General features: G+C 47.6%; 1 protein-coding gene across 9 annotated transcripts in view; it reads right to left on the reverse strand.

Annotated features, from left to right (window-relative positions):
- The window catches only part of MARK3 (microtubule affinity regulating kinase 3), a 131,370-nt gene that overhangs the window by 25,541 nt on the left and 89,833 nt on the right, over positions 1-15,996 (reverse strand). For all 9 annotated transcript variants that reach the window (XM_060261298.1, XM_060261296.1, XM_060261306.1 and 6 more), the window contains 2 exons: positions 15,740-15,945; positions 3,739-3,842 (listed from right to left, as the gene is read on the reverse strand). In XM_060261298.1, coding sequence (XP_060117281.1) covers positions 3,739-3,842; positions 15,740-15,945 — 310 coding nt within the window. The remainder of the gene's footprint in view (positions 1-3,738; positions 3,843-15,739; positions 15,946-15,996) is intronic.

Raw genomic sequence — 15,996 nt, forward strand, 5'->3', positions numbered from 1 at the left:
CTCTCGCCGCACACGCCCCCGCCTCTTCTCCCTCTCAGGGCAAGCTCGGAGCAGGTGCTGCGACGACCCGCATCCATAGCAGCGACGGACTGCAAACGCAGTCGGCTCCACTTCCTCCACCTTCGGACGCCTGCCAGCAGCAAAAGCTGGCTCATTCTTGGCTGTCTTCCCGGACACACCGATAACAGCACGCTGCCCGGCCGACACCCCCGGACAGCTCACGGCCGCAATTCTCTCTTGGAAGTCAAGCAGGTGGGCACAGACGTATTCCATGGTCAGGGTCGCTACGTCCACCGTCTCCAGAGAAGTTATCAGGGGAGTGTACTCAGGTGGCAACGACGACAGCAAAATGTACACTCTGTCGTCTGGAGCTACAGTCTTGCCTCTTGCCTCCAGCTCAACGAAACAGTCCGTTAGCCGTTTGATGTGATCTTTCACACACCCTCCAGCCGGCATAACGGTGCGGAACATCCTCCTTGTCAAGGCCATGAGGGAACCAGCAGTGGTGCTAACATGCACCGCACTCAACGCGTCCCAGGCAGCCTTGGGAGTGTCCTTCCCTCGCACATAAACCAGCTGGTCATCTCCTATAGATAGCACTATGTTGGCCAGTGCCTTATCCGATAACACAGTCTCGGCAGGAGATAAGTCAGCAGGGGGGTTACTCACGAACAGCCATTGCCCTTCACGCTTGAGGTAGTGTTGCATTCTCAGGCTCCACACCGCGTAGTTGGCTGAGGTGAGCTTCTCAACGGCTACTCCAAGCTGTTGCTGAGCCATCGTGCCGACTCCTCCTCACGGCTGGCTGCCGACGTCCCTCTGGCTCTCAAACAGAGAACGGTGGTGCTTCTGTGTCCTTCACCGGCGTTCCTCGCCTCCGGCTCTTTCCAAACTCACAGTCAGCTCAACTCTCAACTCTCTCCTCCGCGCAGCGGAACCGCCCTGGGCCCATAACCCTGTCGGAGCGGGAGTAGCAGAGTGAGGGAGATGACTTGCCCGTCACAGGGCTTCAGGAAAGAAAATCAGGCAGACGCGTGCAACTAGTGCCAAAAGGTGTATTAACATATATACACGACAAGTGCTCTCTTGTGCAGTCTATACAATATCACCTCCACGGACAAAGTGCTTCGCCTAACCACCATCTCACAGGGAGAGACCTGTGTGATGCACACACAGATCATATATAGTCCAAGCAGCCAATCCTGGCCGTGCTGACTCAGCAGATTGCATCACTTGGCTTCTGCCGGCTCAAGCCGGTCTGCTGATCAGGTCACTGTGACCTAGCCTGGCAGCTAGATCACCAGCTGTCATACTGTAGCTGTCAGACTGGGTTTATGTAGATTCTTGCTCCAACAAGCTGACCCAGGCAATTCAAACAAAAACTAGTCGAATTTTGTCCATCCTGTCTTCCTCACTTTAAAGAACTACAGGTCAGACACTTTCTGGGGTGAGAGTTTCAGCATCCTTACAAAAGAAGACTCGCAACTGCAAGGCTCACAGTTACCGAAATCAAATTCTGAAATCCAGAGCTGTTTTCTGACTCACAGACTGGAGAGCGTGATAGAGGTGTATGTTTTTCTTTTCCCCTTTATTACCCTACATAATAACCTTCAAGGGCAGTATAACCTTTAGCATAAGCAGCTTACTGCAGCTTACTCAAAGCACGTTTATCTTTATACACACATGAAATCTACCAAGAAAGAAGTACATGAAAGTTAAGACCCTTCCAGGATGCTAAAGGTCAGTTTTTCTCCCTGTGATGTCAGAACAAACTGATCATCCTGCTTCGTTTCCACCAGCACCTCCTTGGGTGTGGACTTGTAAGGACAGGCTGCGAGACAAAGAAACAAGTAATGCATAGAATCATAGAGTTGGAAGGGACCTCCAGGGTCATCTAGTCCAGTCCTCCACACAATGCAGGAAACTCACAAATACCTCCCCCTAAATTCACAGGATCTTCATTGCTGTCAGATGGCCATCTAGCCTCTGTTTAAAAATCTCCAAGGAAGGAGAGCCCACCACCTCCCGAGGGAGTCTGTTCCACTGAGGAACCGCTCCAACAGTCAGAAAGTTCTTCCTAATGTTGAGATGGAAACTCTTTTGATTTAATTCAACCCATTAGTTCTGGTCCCACCTTCTGGGGTCACAGAAAACAATTCCACACCATCCTCTAGATGACAGCCATTCAAGTACTTGAAGATGGTGATCATATCACCTCTCAGCCACCTCCTCTCCAGGCTAAACCTGCCCAGCTCCTTCAACTTTTCCTCATAGGACTTGGTCTCCACACCCCTCACCATCTTCGTCGCCCTCCTCTGGACCCATTCCAGCTTATCTATATCCTTCTTAAAATGTGGTGCCCAAAACTGAACACAATACTCCAGGTGAGGTCTTACCAGAGCAGAGTAAAGCGATACCATCACTTCACAAGATCTGGACACTAGACTTCTGCTGATATAGCCCAAAATTGCATTTGCCTTTTTAGCCACCACATCACACTGTTGACTCATGTTGACTCAATTCCTCTCTCTTCTTGAATGCGTCCACTATGTTATTTTGCTGAAAGGCAGCACAAGATCTCTGTGGCTACAAAACGAATTCCCTTGTTCCAACAAAAATGCCTGGAAAGGAACAGTGGACACCTAGACAGACAGGCTGAGAGGGTGACCGTAACTGGGCACCACCCAGGAAGTTAATTGGCTTCCAAGGCTGAGCATTATCAGTTTTACAGAGATAGTTTGGGAAGAACAGGTTTAGCGTTTCTACAAAATAACACATTTGTCTGTTTTATGGAGTGCTCCTGACAGTGACACACCCTGTATAGGAAACATCTATCTTGCTGAAATTTTAAAAAGGCAACCTTCTATGGAAAACCTGTACATTCTTCAGGAATGTAGCAAGCAGCACAGTTTGGACTGAAACACAGAAAGACACACACGAACACACCTTTTCAAAGTGTGTTTTCTCCAAGTTTGAATGCAAACTCCCTCCCCCCATTGCATTTTTTATTCCACCTTGACTTAAAGGCTCAAGGTGAACCTGAACACTATAACAGCTGCCCTGAGCCTGTCGGCGGGGTGGGGGTGGGGGACATAAATATAATAAAATTAAATATTAAAAAGTCAAGGACTATAAATGTTACAGAAATGTCCAAGAACCGATCCTTTTATCCTACCTTGCATAGTAGCAGCTTACCTTATTATCAGTTATGAGAATTACAGAACAAGCTGTAGGCATAATCAAACTAAAGTACTGTTAAGTCCCTTAGGGGAGGGACAGTGACTCAGTGGTAGAGCATCTGCTTGGTAAGCAGAAGGTCCCAGGTTCAATCCCCGGCATCTCCAACTAAAAAGAGTCCAGGCAAGTAGACATGAAAAACCTCAGCTTGAGACCCTGGAGAGCCGCTGCCAGTCTGAGTAGACAATACGGACTTTGATGGACTGAGGGTCTGATTCAGTAGAAGGCAGCTTCATATGTTCACTCATTTAAGCAAATATTAAGTCTCCCCAATGCAGGATGGATTTTATCTTCTGTATTCTGTGTTTAGGGGTGCCAGATTAGGATTTACAAATGAAAAGTAACTGAAAAATATCAGTATTGGAGCTGATTTATAATACACCACAGCTTGTATTCACGCTTACTACACTGTGAAGAGAGGAGGGGAAGTGTATATCCATTCGATGTTATAATGGCACCGAGAAGAACACAACTGCTCCTTTTTTTATAGGAGACTCCTACCTGCTCTCCTTCCCATTTTGAATGACCGAATGTCTGTCTGCAGTGGTTCGCTCACTGCAAACATACGTGTTTCGCCGGGTCATGGCTCCAGGTGCAGTGTTATTCTGTGAAAAAGAGTACATATTTATTAATTTTCCATAGGAAGGGATGCCCAAGATCTTACACTAAAACAGAGCCAGTTTGGTGTAATGGTTAAGTGTGTGGACTCTTATCTGGAGAACAGGGTTTGATTCCCCACTCCTCAACTTGCAGCTGCTAGAATGGCCTTGGGTTAGCCATAGCTCTCGTAGGAGTTGTCCTTGAAAGGGTAGGTTCTGTGAGAGCTCTCTCAGCCCCACCCACCTCACAGGGTGTCTGTTGTGGGGAAAGAAGACAAAGGAGATTGTAAGCCACTCTGAGTCTCTGATTCAGAGAGAAGGGGGTATAAATCTGCAATTCTTCTTCTTCTTCAGAATCTGTTTTACTGTATTTACTGAATTCAGACTACCCAACCCATTAAAAATACAGAAAATTCTTTCTATTAGTCTTAGAAACATAAAGCTGGTCCCCTATCCCTGTCTTTTCCCCCCTGAAACTAATAAAACTTTTTGAAAATTGAAACATAAAGCTGGAATGGATCGCAAGGGTCATCTAGCCCAACCCCCTGCACAATGCAGGAAATTCACCCCACCCCACACAAACACCCTCTTTCAGCGACCCCTGCTTCAAAAGCATAAATGAAGGCAAAAAAAAACTCCAGGATCCCTGGACCAATTCAGCTTGGGGGGAAATTCCTTCCTGATCCCAAAGTGGTGATCAGTGTTACTCTGGGCATGTAAGTAAGGGGCCAAAAGAGCAACACACTGTCTCATCCTTTCCTGCCACCCCTCTCATGATCTGCCTAAATTCACAGAATCAGCACTGATGTCCGAATGCACTCTTAATCAAAACACACACCAGGAGACTTTATATGCTGTCAGTTTCTATTCTTAATTATTCTTAAATATTTTACAGCTTTCCTTGAAGAATGATTTTCCTCCTGAAGTCAAATTAAATATGACATAATACAGAGGCCTTCAAAGACCAAGGAAAAACTGAAAGCAAGTATAAACTACGTACAGTGGGTTTTAACAACAATAAAAATCAAGGCTACAAGGAAGATAATGTTAAAACGAAAGGAATTCAAAATGGAAAGAATTAAAGAATCACAGAGCTGGAAGGGATCTCCAGGTTCATCTAGTCCAACCCCATGTACAATGCAGAAAATTCACAAATACCTCCCCCCCCTCCATGCTCAGAAGACTGACACCCCCCCCCCCCCAAAAAAAATCCTCCAGGATCCCTACCCATACTGGCCTGGAGAAAATTGCTTCCTGAACCCAAAGCGGCAATCAGCATTTCCTCGGGCATGAAGGAAAGGGCTAAGCGCTGATGCAACCCTTCCTGCACTCCCTCTCATGGTTTAGATCAGTTCAGTTCATTGCTGAACTGCAGAAGAGCTGGGGCCACAGAGAGAAAGAAAACCATGAGCCCATTCAAAAATGGCATTGCGTTCAAGGAAGGAGCACAAAGAAAATTAAATTACTCTGTCTCTGTCTTTACAGAGAAAAAGTGCAGAGATAGGCCCAATCCGTTGATCAGTTTTCCAAGAATGACAGAAGAAAAACAGGTTACTCACCTGTAATTGATGATCTTCGAGTGGTCATCTGTGCAGTCACACACATGGGTTTTCCTATCAGGACGAACCCTACCTCGGAGATTTTAAATAGCTAGCCTAGGCGTTATTTTTGGCGCGCACTCCCTCCCGCTCTGGGGAGCAGGCATCCACTGCGCATGCCTGTAGCGCGAGGGAGGCGCCCAACCCACTCAGTTTCTTTCCCCGCCGCTGACATAATAGGAGCGCGGATATATAAGACAAGTAGCCAGCAGCGGGGACGGCTGGGCGGGCGTGTGTGACTGCACAGATGACCACTCGAAGATCATCAATTACAGGTGAGTAACCTGTTTATCTTCTTCGTGGTCTCTGTGCAGTCCCACACATGGGTGACTGATAAGCTGATCTGCAAGGCGGTGGGTGCTGGCACTAGAGTTGGAGGAAAAAATAGTGCAAAGGTTAGTGCAACATAGGCAGCACATTATAGGCTATAAGGTAAGTAACTACTCACCAAGCCCGGACCAGCTTCTTAGTCAAAGATGGAGCGAAGAACTGCCTGTCCAAAGGATGCATCCCGCCTAGCACGAACGTCCAAAGCGTAGTGCGTGGCGAAGGTCGAGGAGGAAGACCAAGCGGCAGCAGCGCAAATGTCCTCCATGGATACACCCCTGGCAAGGGCAGATGACGTTGACAAAGCTCTTGTAGAATGAGCTCTTATGGCAGATGGAACTGGTTGCTTCGCGAGCTTGTAGCACAGCTCTATAGCAGCAACCAACCACTTTGATAGTCTCTGCGTAGATATCTTTTTTCCCTTATGACGGCGGCCGTAGGCCACGAAAAGTCTGGAGTCTGTGCGGAACGATGCAGTTCGATCTATATAGTAGGCGAGTGCTCTTCTCACGTCTAGACAGTGTAGAGCTTCTTGGCCCTTATCCGTAGGCCGTTGGAAAAAGGCAGGTAAGGTAGTGGTTCTATGCAGATGGAATGCGGAGACCACCTTCGGTAAGAAAGCGGGATCTGGCCGTAACACCACCTTATCATGGTGAAACATGGTGTAAGGCGAGTCCGCTCTGAACGCGCAGAGATCACTTGCTCTTTTAGCAGAGGTGAGTGCAACTAAAAGAGCCGTTTTCCATGAGAGGAGGTGAAGTGGTATCGTAGCCATAGGTTCAAAAGGTGGTTTTACTAGTTGGCTAAGCACTAGTGACAAACTCCAGCTAGGATACATTTGCCGTAGTGGTGGGTGCAAATGTAAGATTCCCTTTAAGAAGGATTTCGCAGCAGGGTGTGAGAAGACAGTTCGACCCTGTACATGCGGGTGAAAAGCTGAGATTGCTGCCAGGTGCACCTTCAGAGAGGAGTACGTAAGGCCCTTTTCTGACAAATGCAGTGTATATGCTAAGATTTGAGGCATGGAAGCCGAGGAGGGTCTGAAATTATGCTTGGTAGCGTAGATGGAAAACCTTTTCCATTTCATGGAATATGACTTCCTTGTTGACGGTTTCCTTGCATTAAGGAGAACGTGTCTTACTCCTTCAGGAAAGTCTGAGAACATATCCTCCAGGCCGTCAGGCGAAGTCTGTTCGGGTCGTGGTGCAGAACCCTGCCGTTCTGTTGGGACAGGAGGTTGTGTGCCAGAGGGAAGTGATGGTAAGTGCTTTCTGACAGGAGGAGAAGGGTTGTGAACCATGGCTGACGTGGCCACCATGGCGTCACGAGAATGCAATCTGTGTTGTCCAGTTGAATTTTCTGTATGCACCGTGTTATTAACGGAAAGGGAGGGAAGAGGAAGTGTAGTGGACCGGTCCACGTCTGTATGAAGGCATCCCCTGCAGACTGTTGTGAGGGCGGACCTCTCATAAAAAAGATCGCACACTGTGCATTGTCTGGTGCAGCAAACGCATCTATTGACGGAGTTCCGAATTTCCGGAATACTGGCAGAAGGTATGACCGGTGGAGTGACCACTCGTGGTCGTTGATGGAATATCTGCTCAGTCTGTCCGCTTGAACATTCTGTATGCCAGGAAGATGTACCGCAGTGAGGTGAATCTGATGGGCAATACTCCAATGCCACAGGTGCATTGCTCTTTTGCAAAGGCGGGTGGATGCTGTCCCTCCTTGCCTGTTTATATAAAAAACCGTCGCCACATTGTCTGAGGCGATCTGTACGTGTAGGCCTTGAAGAGATGGAAGGAACGATTTTAACGCTCTGTGAACAGCTAGAAGCTCTAAGCAATTGATGTGGAGCGACTGTTCGTACGGTGTCCATTGCCCCTGGACCGTGAATACGTCGAGATGAGCTCCCCAGCCCCATCTCGAGGCGTCTGTTGTAACCACTGCTGATGGACTTGGCCGTAAAAAGGGCATTCCCGCAAGCAGGTGAGCTCGAACTGTCCACCATTCGAGCGAAGGGAGGATGTGGCTCGGAACAGTGAGGACCGTTCCTTGAGATTGGTGTTGGGGTCGAAACGCGCGGACGAACCAGATTTGTAGGGTTCGCATGCGTAGTCTTGCGTGTGTCAGAACTGCCGTTGTGGCTGCCATAAGTCCTAACATGCGCTGAATGTTGAAGGCCGCTTGTTTGGGTTGTTGCATTATTTGTGTGGCCAGCGTCTGAATGGAGGATATCCTGTCCACAGGAAGATACGCCTTGTGGTCCGTGGTGCACAAACGAGCCCCAATAAACTGAATGTCTTGAGTTGGGGTAAGGTGTGACTTTTGATGATTGACCTGGAGGCCCAGGTTTGCTAGGAGCGCAAGTGTGATGGAAATGTCCTTCATCAACTGTGTCCTTGAAGCTCCCACAAGGAGCCAATCGTCTATGTATGGGTAGGTTGCAACGCCGCGTTGCCTGAGGTACGCTGCAATAACCGCCATACATTTTGTGAATGTCCGTGGTGCCGTGGAAAGTCCGAAGGGCAGAGCTCGGAACTGGTAGTGGTTGTTGCCAACGGCGAAACGCAGAAACTTCCTGTGGCATTGGTGTATTGTCAGGTGGAAGTATGCGTCCTGTAAATCTACCAGTGCCATCCAGGAGTTTCTGGGGATTAATGGCAGAATCGATTGTAAGGTGATCATTCTGAATTTTCTGTGGCGGATGAATTTGTTTAGGGCTCTTAGATCCAGAATCGGGCGCTGTCCCCCATCCCTTTTCGGGACTAGAAAGTACCTGGAATAAAAACCTGTCCGATGATACTGGACTGGGACAGGCTCTATAGCCGCTTTGGCTGTTAAGGTGTCTATTTCTTCCTGAAGGGAAGGTGATGGGGGAGTGGAAACAAAATGATGTCTTTTTGGTGGTGCTTGGAACTCTATGGAGTAGCCCCTCAAAATAATGTTCAGAACCCATTTGTCTGTGGTTATTTGTTGCCAATTGTCGAGAAATGGAAGAAGCCTGGAGACGTGCTGAAGTGGTAGAGGTAGAAAGTCAAAGAGACTGCTTCGATGAAGATGCAGCCTTTTTAGGTGGTTGTGGTCTCTGCTGTCTCTGGTTAAAGGATTGCTTTGGAGGAGGAGCTTTACGTTTCCAGTATTCAGATTGTCGAGGGGATCTGGAACGTTTGAAGGGGGTTGGTTTCCATGATCTGGGCTTATAGCTCTGTTGTTGTTGTTGCTGTTGGGCTACCCCCAATCTTTTCGCTCGTTTGCGGCTGTCATCCACGGTGGACAGTATATCGTCCGTTGTGGCATTAAAGAGACCTTGGCCATCGAAGGGAAGGTCTTCTATCTTGAATTTTAGATCAGGCTGCAACGAAGAGGATCGAAGCCAAGCATGTCGCCTTAGGGCAATGGAGGCGGCCATCGCCTTGGAAGTGCACCCCACAGAGTGACGGATGGTGTTTATCTGTTGCTTTGAAATCCTGTTGAGCTCCTGAAGTAGCTTGCAGGCTTGTTTCTGGGAGGGCTCAGGCAGGGCAGAGACTAGCGTATTCAGTTGGGAGGAGATATTGTGGGAATACGCGGCGAAGTATGCTAGGTAATTGTTGATCTTGGCAGTTGCCGTCGAGATTGAATACATTTTCCTTCCAAGAGTATCTAACTTCCTGCCTTCCTTCTCAGGGGGTACCGGGTGGCGGGTCTGTTTGGTTTTAGAAGATGAATGCACTATCAGAGAATTCGGTGCTGGATGGCTAAATAAAAATTTCGAATCCGGTGCTTGGATCCTATAAAGGGATTCGATTCGTTTTGAAGTCGGGGGAATGGAGGCTGGGTTGTCCCAAGCTTCTTTGATGGCTTCTAGGTGTACCGGCAGCATCGGCAGAAAGGAACCAGCAGGTAAATCTGAGTGCACCAGGTCGTGTACCACGTCTGTCACCTTGGGTGCATCCGAAGTCAGAGTTACGTTAAGTGCAGAGGCCATATTGGCAATCAAGTCCAGGTATGTCTTTGCCCCTTCGGAAGGTGACAAATCCGCGGGCTTGGCGATATCTGAAGCAGGGGACCCAGGGGACATGGACTGTATCGAATCCGATGATTGAGCTTCGGATTCAGCATCAGAGTCAGGTTCGGGTTCAGGTAGGTCCGGTCTGGTTGGAGTCGTGCTTTTGGGTTCCACTGGAATCGCACCCCTAGGTTTAGAAGTCGAAGTGGAAGGAGTCGGAGACGGCTGTCTCGGTGGTTGCTTGCTCCGTTGGACAGGAGTCGCTTCCTTGGATGGGTTCATGTGATAATCGGTTCGGTACCGAGAATGATGGTATCCGCAGCATGCATGGGATTCGATGGAAGGAGACCTTGAAGCATAATGGCGTCGCCTCGGGGACATGGATGGGGACCGAGATCTCGGGTTGTAGCGATGGCGGTCCCTCCCTCTACTAGGGGATCTCTCCGGGAAACGCGCATGATGGTACCTATATCTCTCCATGCTGGGAGACCTGGCTGGGAACCGATGCGCATCGAAGTACCTGTAAGCATCATGTTTGTGCTGGATGGGATTCGACATATCGCGGAACGATCTAGGATTGATGTGGTGTCGAGTCCACTGTTGCGGGTCTCGAATCGGCTCCAGCGCAGGGTCTAGCATGGATCCATGCGGGGAAGGGGATCGGGACGGAATGGGAATAACTTCTTCCGTCTGCTGGTGCGGCGACTCCGTAGCCGGGGTGGTCACTTCCTGGGTGTCGGATCCGGGAGTGGAAGGCTCGCATTGCGTCTCAGGCTCATTCTGTTGTTCGGAGGATTTTCTCGAGTCCTTCGGAATCTTCGGGTCCTTCGGGTCTGTCGGTTTCCGCGGAGCCTTCGGATCGGACGGTTTTCTCGAATCCTTCTGGCCCTTCGGGTCGGAATGCTTATGTTTCTTAGTGTGCTTCCCGCCCTTTGGTTTAGTCGCCGCGGCCGTTTGTTCTGACGTTCTCGCGCCGTCGCCGGCTTTCGCGGCATCGCCGGACTTATGCTTGCTGGGAGCAATGGCCACTGAAGCTGCCGACCTTGCGCCGTCCCCTTGGGGAGTCAGTAGGGGAGGCGACTTACTTGCTGACGAAGATTGCGACATATCAGGCTGGAGCACAGACTCCATTAAGTGGCTTCTGAGTCTAGCGGCTCTGTTTTTTCGCGCCTGTTTGCAAAATTGAAGGCAGTGCGCACAGGCGTCCACTTTATGGGATTCTCCCAAACAGAACAAGCAAAGCGAATGCCCGTCCGATGTAGGGATTTTCGCCCTACAGCGCGAGCACCTTTTGAAAGTTATTTTACTGTCCCTTCCTTCCATACGCCCGGGGGGGGGGGTGGGGGTGGGGGAAGGGAGGTCTGAGGAAAAAGCGGGGAAGATATTTATCTAAATCTTTTTTTTTTTTTTTTTTTTGAAGATAAGAATATGAAGAAATAGCGAAGGATGAAAGAAGAGGAAACTTGAGGAAAACGAAGGCTAGATATCTGAGGTAAGTGAGGAGCGCAACGAGGTAGGACTATCCCGGGCGGCGGTTGGAAAGAAACTGAGTGGGTTGGGCGCCTCCCTCGCGCTACAGGCATGCGCAGTGGATGCCTGCTCCCCAGAGCGGGAGGGAGTGCGCGCCAAAAATAACGCCTAGGCTAGCTATTTAAAATCTCCGAGGTAGGGTTCGTCCTGATAGGAAAACCCATGTGTGGGACTGCACAGAGACCACGAAGAAGATCTAGTGGATAACAGACTGCATTAGATGTACTGAAAATAGTCAAGACAAGCATGCACTCAACTGGGGCTTTACAAGGAACAGGGAAAGCTAGGAAGTCCTCCCCTCCCCCAAACATTGTAGCATCTGAAGTAGGACAAAATCCCTACAAAGACTAGAACAGAACCAAGCAGTTCCATTATACAATCTGTTGTCCTCCCTCAGCTCCAGGGAACAATACAAAGAGAGGGGCACCAAGTCAAGCAATTCATTGGTGAAGGAAATCTTGTAGGGACTGTTTGCACTGAAAGCTGAAAAAGGTGTATGGTAAACATCCATACAGTGGCTGTTAAGACAACAGAGAGACACAGCATGCTCAACTAACCTGCTGGCATTCTTTGAAGATTAACAGCTACAGACAGGGAATTACAGCAGACATTTAATAAGGACATAAGGAGCTAAGAAGAAGCCTGCTGAATCAGAGCAATGATCCACCTAGTCAAACATGCGGTCTGGGAGCCGAATCAGGCCTCTGGAGGGCTCCTATCAGGCACATGAGCAACTGGCTCTTGTCTGCTTCCTTCTCCCTCTCTCTTGCTTCTTTCTGCATCTCAGCTTGCTTTGCCAGGCTTGCTCAATCACAGGAACTACAGAGAAAAACCTCAATTTTCTCCATTAGTTGAGGCTTCTCCCCCTCCTGGTCCCTTGGGGAGGGAGGGAAAGAGCCAGAGCTTCCTTTGCCCAGTTCCCTGGATTCCAGGGAGAAATACAAAGAAAGCACCTTTAAGACCAACAAGTGCTAATGTTTTAAGCATGTTTTAATTTAAAAAAAAAAATCTTTAGTCATCTTTGTCTGTGTCCTTTAGAAAGTTTATAACTCTGCTACCTAATTTTAAATAGGTACACACATGGCCCAGCCCGACAAGGTCACATTTATGTCAGATCCAGCTCTCATAACAAATGAGTTCGACACCCCTGATCTAGTACAACATCCTGTCTCACACAGTGACCAGCCAGTTCTTCTGGAGAGCCAACAACAGGGCATAAATGCTGAGGTCTTCCCCTGATGCTGTCTCCTGGCTCTGAGACTTAGCATCTCAGAATGTGGAGGTTCTCTTCAGTCACCATGGCTAGAAGCCATTCATCAATTTATCTCCCCATGAATCTCCCTAATCCCCTTTTAAAGCTGTTTATTCCTGTGACCATCACTACATCCTCTGGCAGCTAATTCCACATTTCAAATGCCCTCTACGTAAAGTAATGGTGTAACTGTAATAATGCATGCAAAATAAAAAGCCAGAAGAAACTGGCACAGGACAGAGGGAGACAGAAATTCCAGTTTACTGATCCATCCCAAGCCATTTATTTAGCTATAATGTATATTTCACTTGTCAGCCCAATCAGGGACATCAAGGCAGCTGATAGCTAAAAGCGATATAAAAAATACCGTAAGAGGAACTGAAAACAAAACTAAGATATATATAGCCCTGGAGACAGAGTTCTACAGTTTTAGCACCACTACTTTCAGGCTCCCAAACCCATCTAACCTCAGAAGGCAGGGCCTGAGAAGATGACCCTAGTGGTCAGGTAGGCAGTCCTTTAGTTATACTGGCCCCAGATGGTACAGTACTTTAAAGGTCAACACCAGCACTTTGAACTGGGCCCACAAACAAGTTTACACAGCCCCAGAGAAAGAAAGTCCTAGGAGAAGAAAGCCATTCAGCTAAGTGAAGCAGGAGGAGAATATGCTGTCTCCTTGAAATCTTATTTGGGAAGTTGTCACAGTCATTTGATCTTAACTTTGTATCAGTTTACACTCTTAACCCACCAGCTATATGTATTTCAACTCTGTACCCCATCCCCTTGTCTGAAGAAGTATGCATGCATACGAAAGCTTACATTCTGAATAAAACTCCGCTGGTCTTAAAGGTGCAACTGGACTCCCTACTTTGTTCTACAGCTTCAGATCAACATGGCTGCCCTCTTGGATCTGTTTAGCAGACAAGTTAGAGAAATACCAAAGCCATCTGGGAGGAGGAGGGGGAGGAGGAGGAGATTGGGTTTATACCCTGCTTTTCACTACCTGAAGGAGTCTTAGAGCAGCTTACAATCTCCTTTCCCTTCCCCTCCCAGTTAAGAGTCTGCACACGTAACCACTGCACCAAACTGGCTCTCCAGAACAAGTCTGGCATCCTCCTACTTGAAGAGTTCCTGAAAGGAAACAGGTTACTTTACATTTGACTATGAAGACAGACAAGTAGATGCGAGGGGAGAAAATGTGGATTAAGTGAAGAAATTATAGTCAAGTTTACTCCTACTGAAACGTCTCATGCTTCACTGGAAGCGGTAATAATGAAAGGTTCTAGGAATTCCAACAGAGAGACCAAGAAAGAAAATCAATCAAGACTGGAGTCTCGCAGAGAGTTATTTTTACAAAGGAGCAGGATACTGTAGTTACATAAATCTCTGTCTCCTACAGTGTTAACATACGCACAAGTCTTAACTTTTGCTTTGATGGAATTTTAAAATGTACTCAGGTACAAGTCCAATGCTTATAAGACTTCTTTAAAAAAAGAAAAGAAAAAAGAATTCACAACAAATGGAAGGGAGTTTCTAAAAGCTGCATGATTCCTTAAAACAGAGGTTTTGTGAAAGAGAAAGATTTGGACACACACTAGATGAGATCAGCGTATGCTAACTTTAAACAGAGGCAATAATAAAAGATAACTATAACATGAGCACTTTGGAACATCAAAAATCTATCAAAATATCTTTCATTTCAAAAATAAAAACTAGAGACCAAATAATTAACTAGGAGATTATGAAATATATTGCTTAATGCACTGGAATTCAAGGTGTCTAGGCTAACAGAAGCCAAACTGAACTCCGTATAGAATCAAAGACTGTATTTTTTGAAACTATACTGAGAGCTTAGCTATTAGAATCATTTTTCTAAAACATACACATAACACAAACAAATGGGAGGCAGAAGGAAGCAATCACCAGTGAATCTGACAAATCTTCAAATCACAGCTTCTCCTAAGTAGACCTCTTAATGTTTTATTTGAATATTTGCACTGAAGTTGTCGGACAGGCTACTGAACTGGTGATGTCACTCCATGCCCAGAAATCTACTGGTTTAGACTGAAGTAACTCTGCACTGGACTGCACTGCAAGTTATTGGATAAACGGTTATAATGCAGAATATAACAATGGGAAGTACTCCACATTTGCTTTTGAATAATCTCCTTTCCCTTCCCCTCGCCACAACAGACACCCTGTGAGGTAGGTGGGGCTGAGAGAGCTCTCCCAGAACTGCTCTTGAGCAAAACAGCCTTGAGAGAACTTGTAATAATACACAACGGGTTCTGATGTCAATAGAAAATCAATGAAAATCATCACCGGGTAACAATAATACCTTCACACTATTAGTGTGTATGCATGCTCTATTTAGTGCATAATCAACAAACATGAGTTAATTATAATCATACATTGCTTGTAACCACTCAGAACCAGAATCCAGGGTGCTCTGCTCTCCCTCCAAGAGTCTACTCCAAAGTAAATATATGGTGTTTCAGGGACAAACACCTCCACGATGTTGTTCCGTATGCAGGCCTGTAGCTACAGTGGGGCCTGGGAGGGGCCAGGCCTATCCTTTCACACACCGCCCCCCCCCCTGACTATATGGCCCCTCCATTGGAGGGCCCCCAATCTGTCCTCTTTGCTCACCGCCACTCTGAACAAGTGGTAGCATCGCTGCTGGTCTTTTCGCTTTTTCTCTCCCCTTCCCTAACACAGCGTGCAGAGCAAAGGGGGGAGGGGAGAGTCAAGAGGTCTCTGTCTTTCTGAGAGATGGGCACATAAGAAACAGGTGGGGGGAGCAGAGCTGCTGTGACTGCCCAGGTGAAGGGGGGTTAGCTTGTGGAACTCAAGCCAGTTTACAGTGCCGAGAGTCCTGGGCTGTCAAACCGGGTGGCCTCCTGCCGCCCCCGCCCCACAACAAATCCTGCTGTGGGCCCCACCAAACGTGAAATCCTGGCTACGGCTCTGTCCATATGTCTGGTGACTTTGGATGAAGCCCTTCAACATCCAGTAATAAAAGACAAATTCCAAACGAGTAAGGGAGTGGGGAATCAAACCCGGTTCTCCCAGAGAAAAGTCTGCACACTTAACCACAATATCAAATGTACGCAAACAGTATGGTAGACTGGACAAAGAAATTTCCATTTTTTTAAAAAAAAATTAAGATTCCTCCTTTATAATTTAAAGCACAGCTGCAACTTACATTAGGGGCAACAGAGCTCTTCTTCCGCTCAGGAATGTCAGCCTTGTTGGGATTGCTGGCATTCCCAAGCATGGGGCTGGCGGGAGCAATTCCTCTTCCTCCAGCAGCACTGCTGCTGGACTTCCTTTCTTCCTTGAGGTCGCCATCTGCAGTGCTGGTCTGGCTTCTTTTTGGATACGCCACTACTGGAGGAATAGAGGGACCAGCTGAAAAAGACATAATATATGGTACATTACAAAGCCCCTACTTAAAAAGCT

Source organism: Heteronotia binoei, chromosome 21 (assembly GCF_032191835.1).
Source record: "Heteronotia binoei isolate CCM8104 ecotype False Entrance Well chromosome 21, APGP_CSIRO_Hbin_v1, whole genome shotgun sequence".
Classification (NCBI taxonomy): Eukaryota; Metazoa; Chordata; class Lepidosauria; order Squamata; family Gekkonidae; genus Heteronotia; species Heteronotia binoei.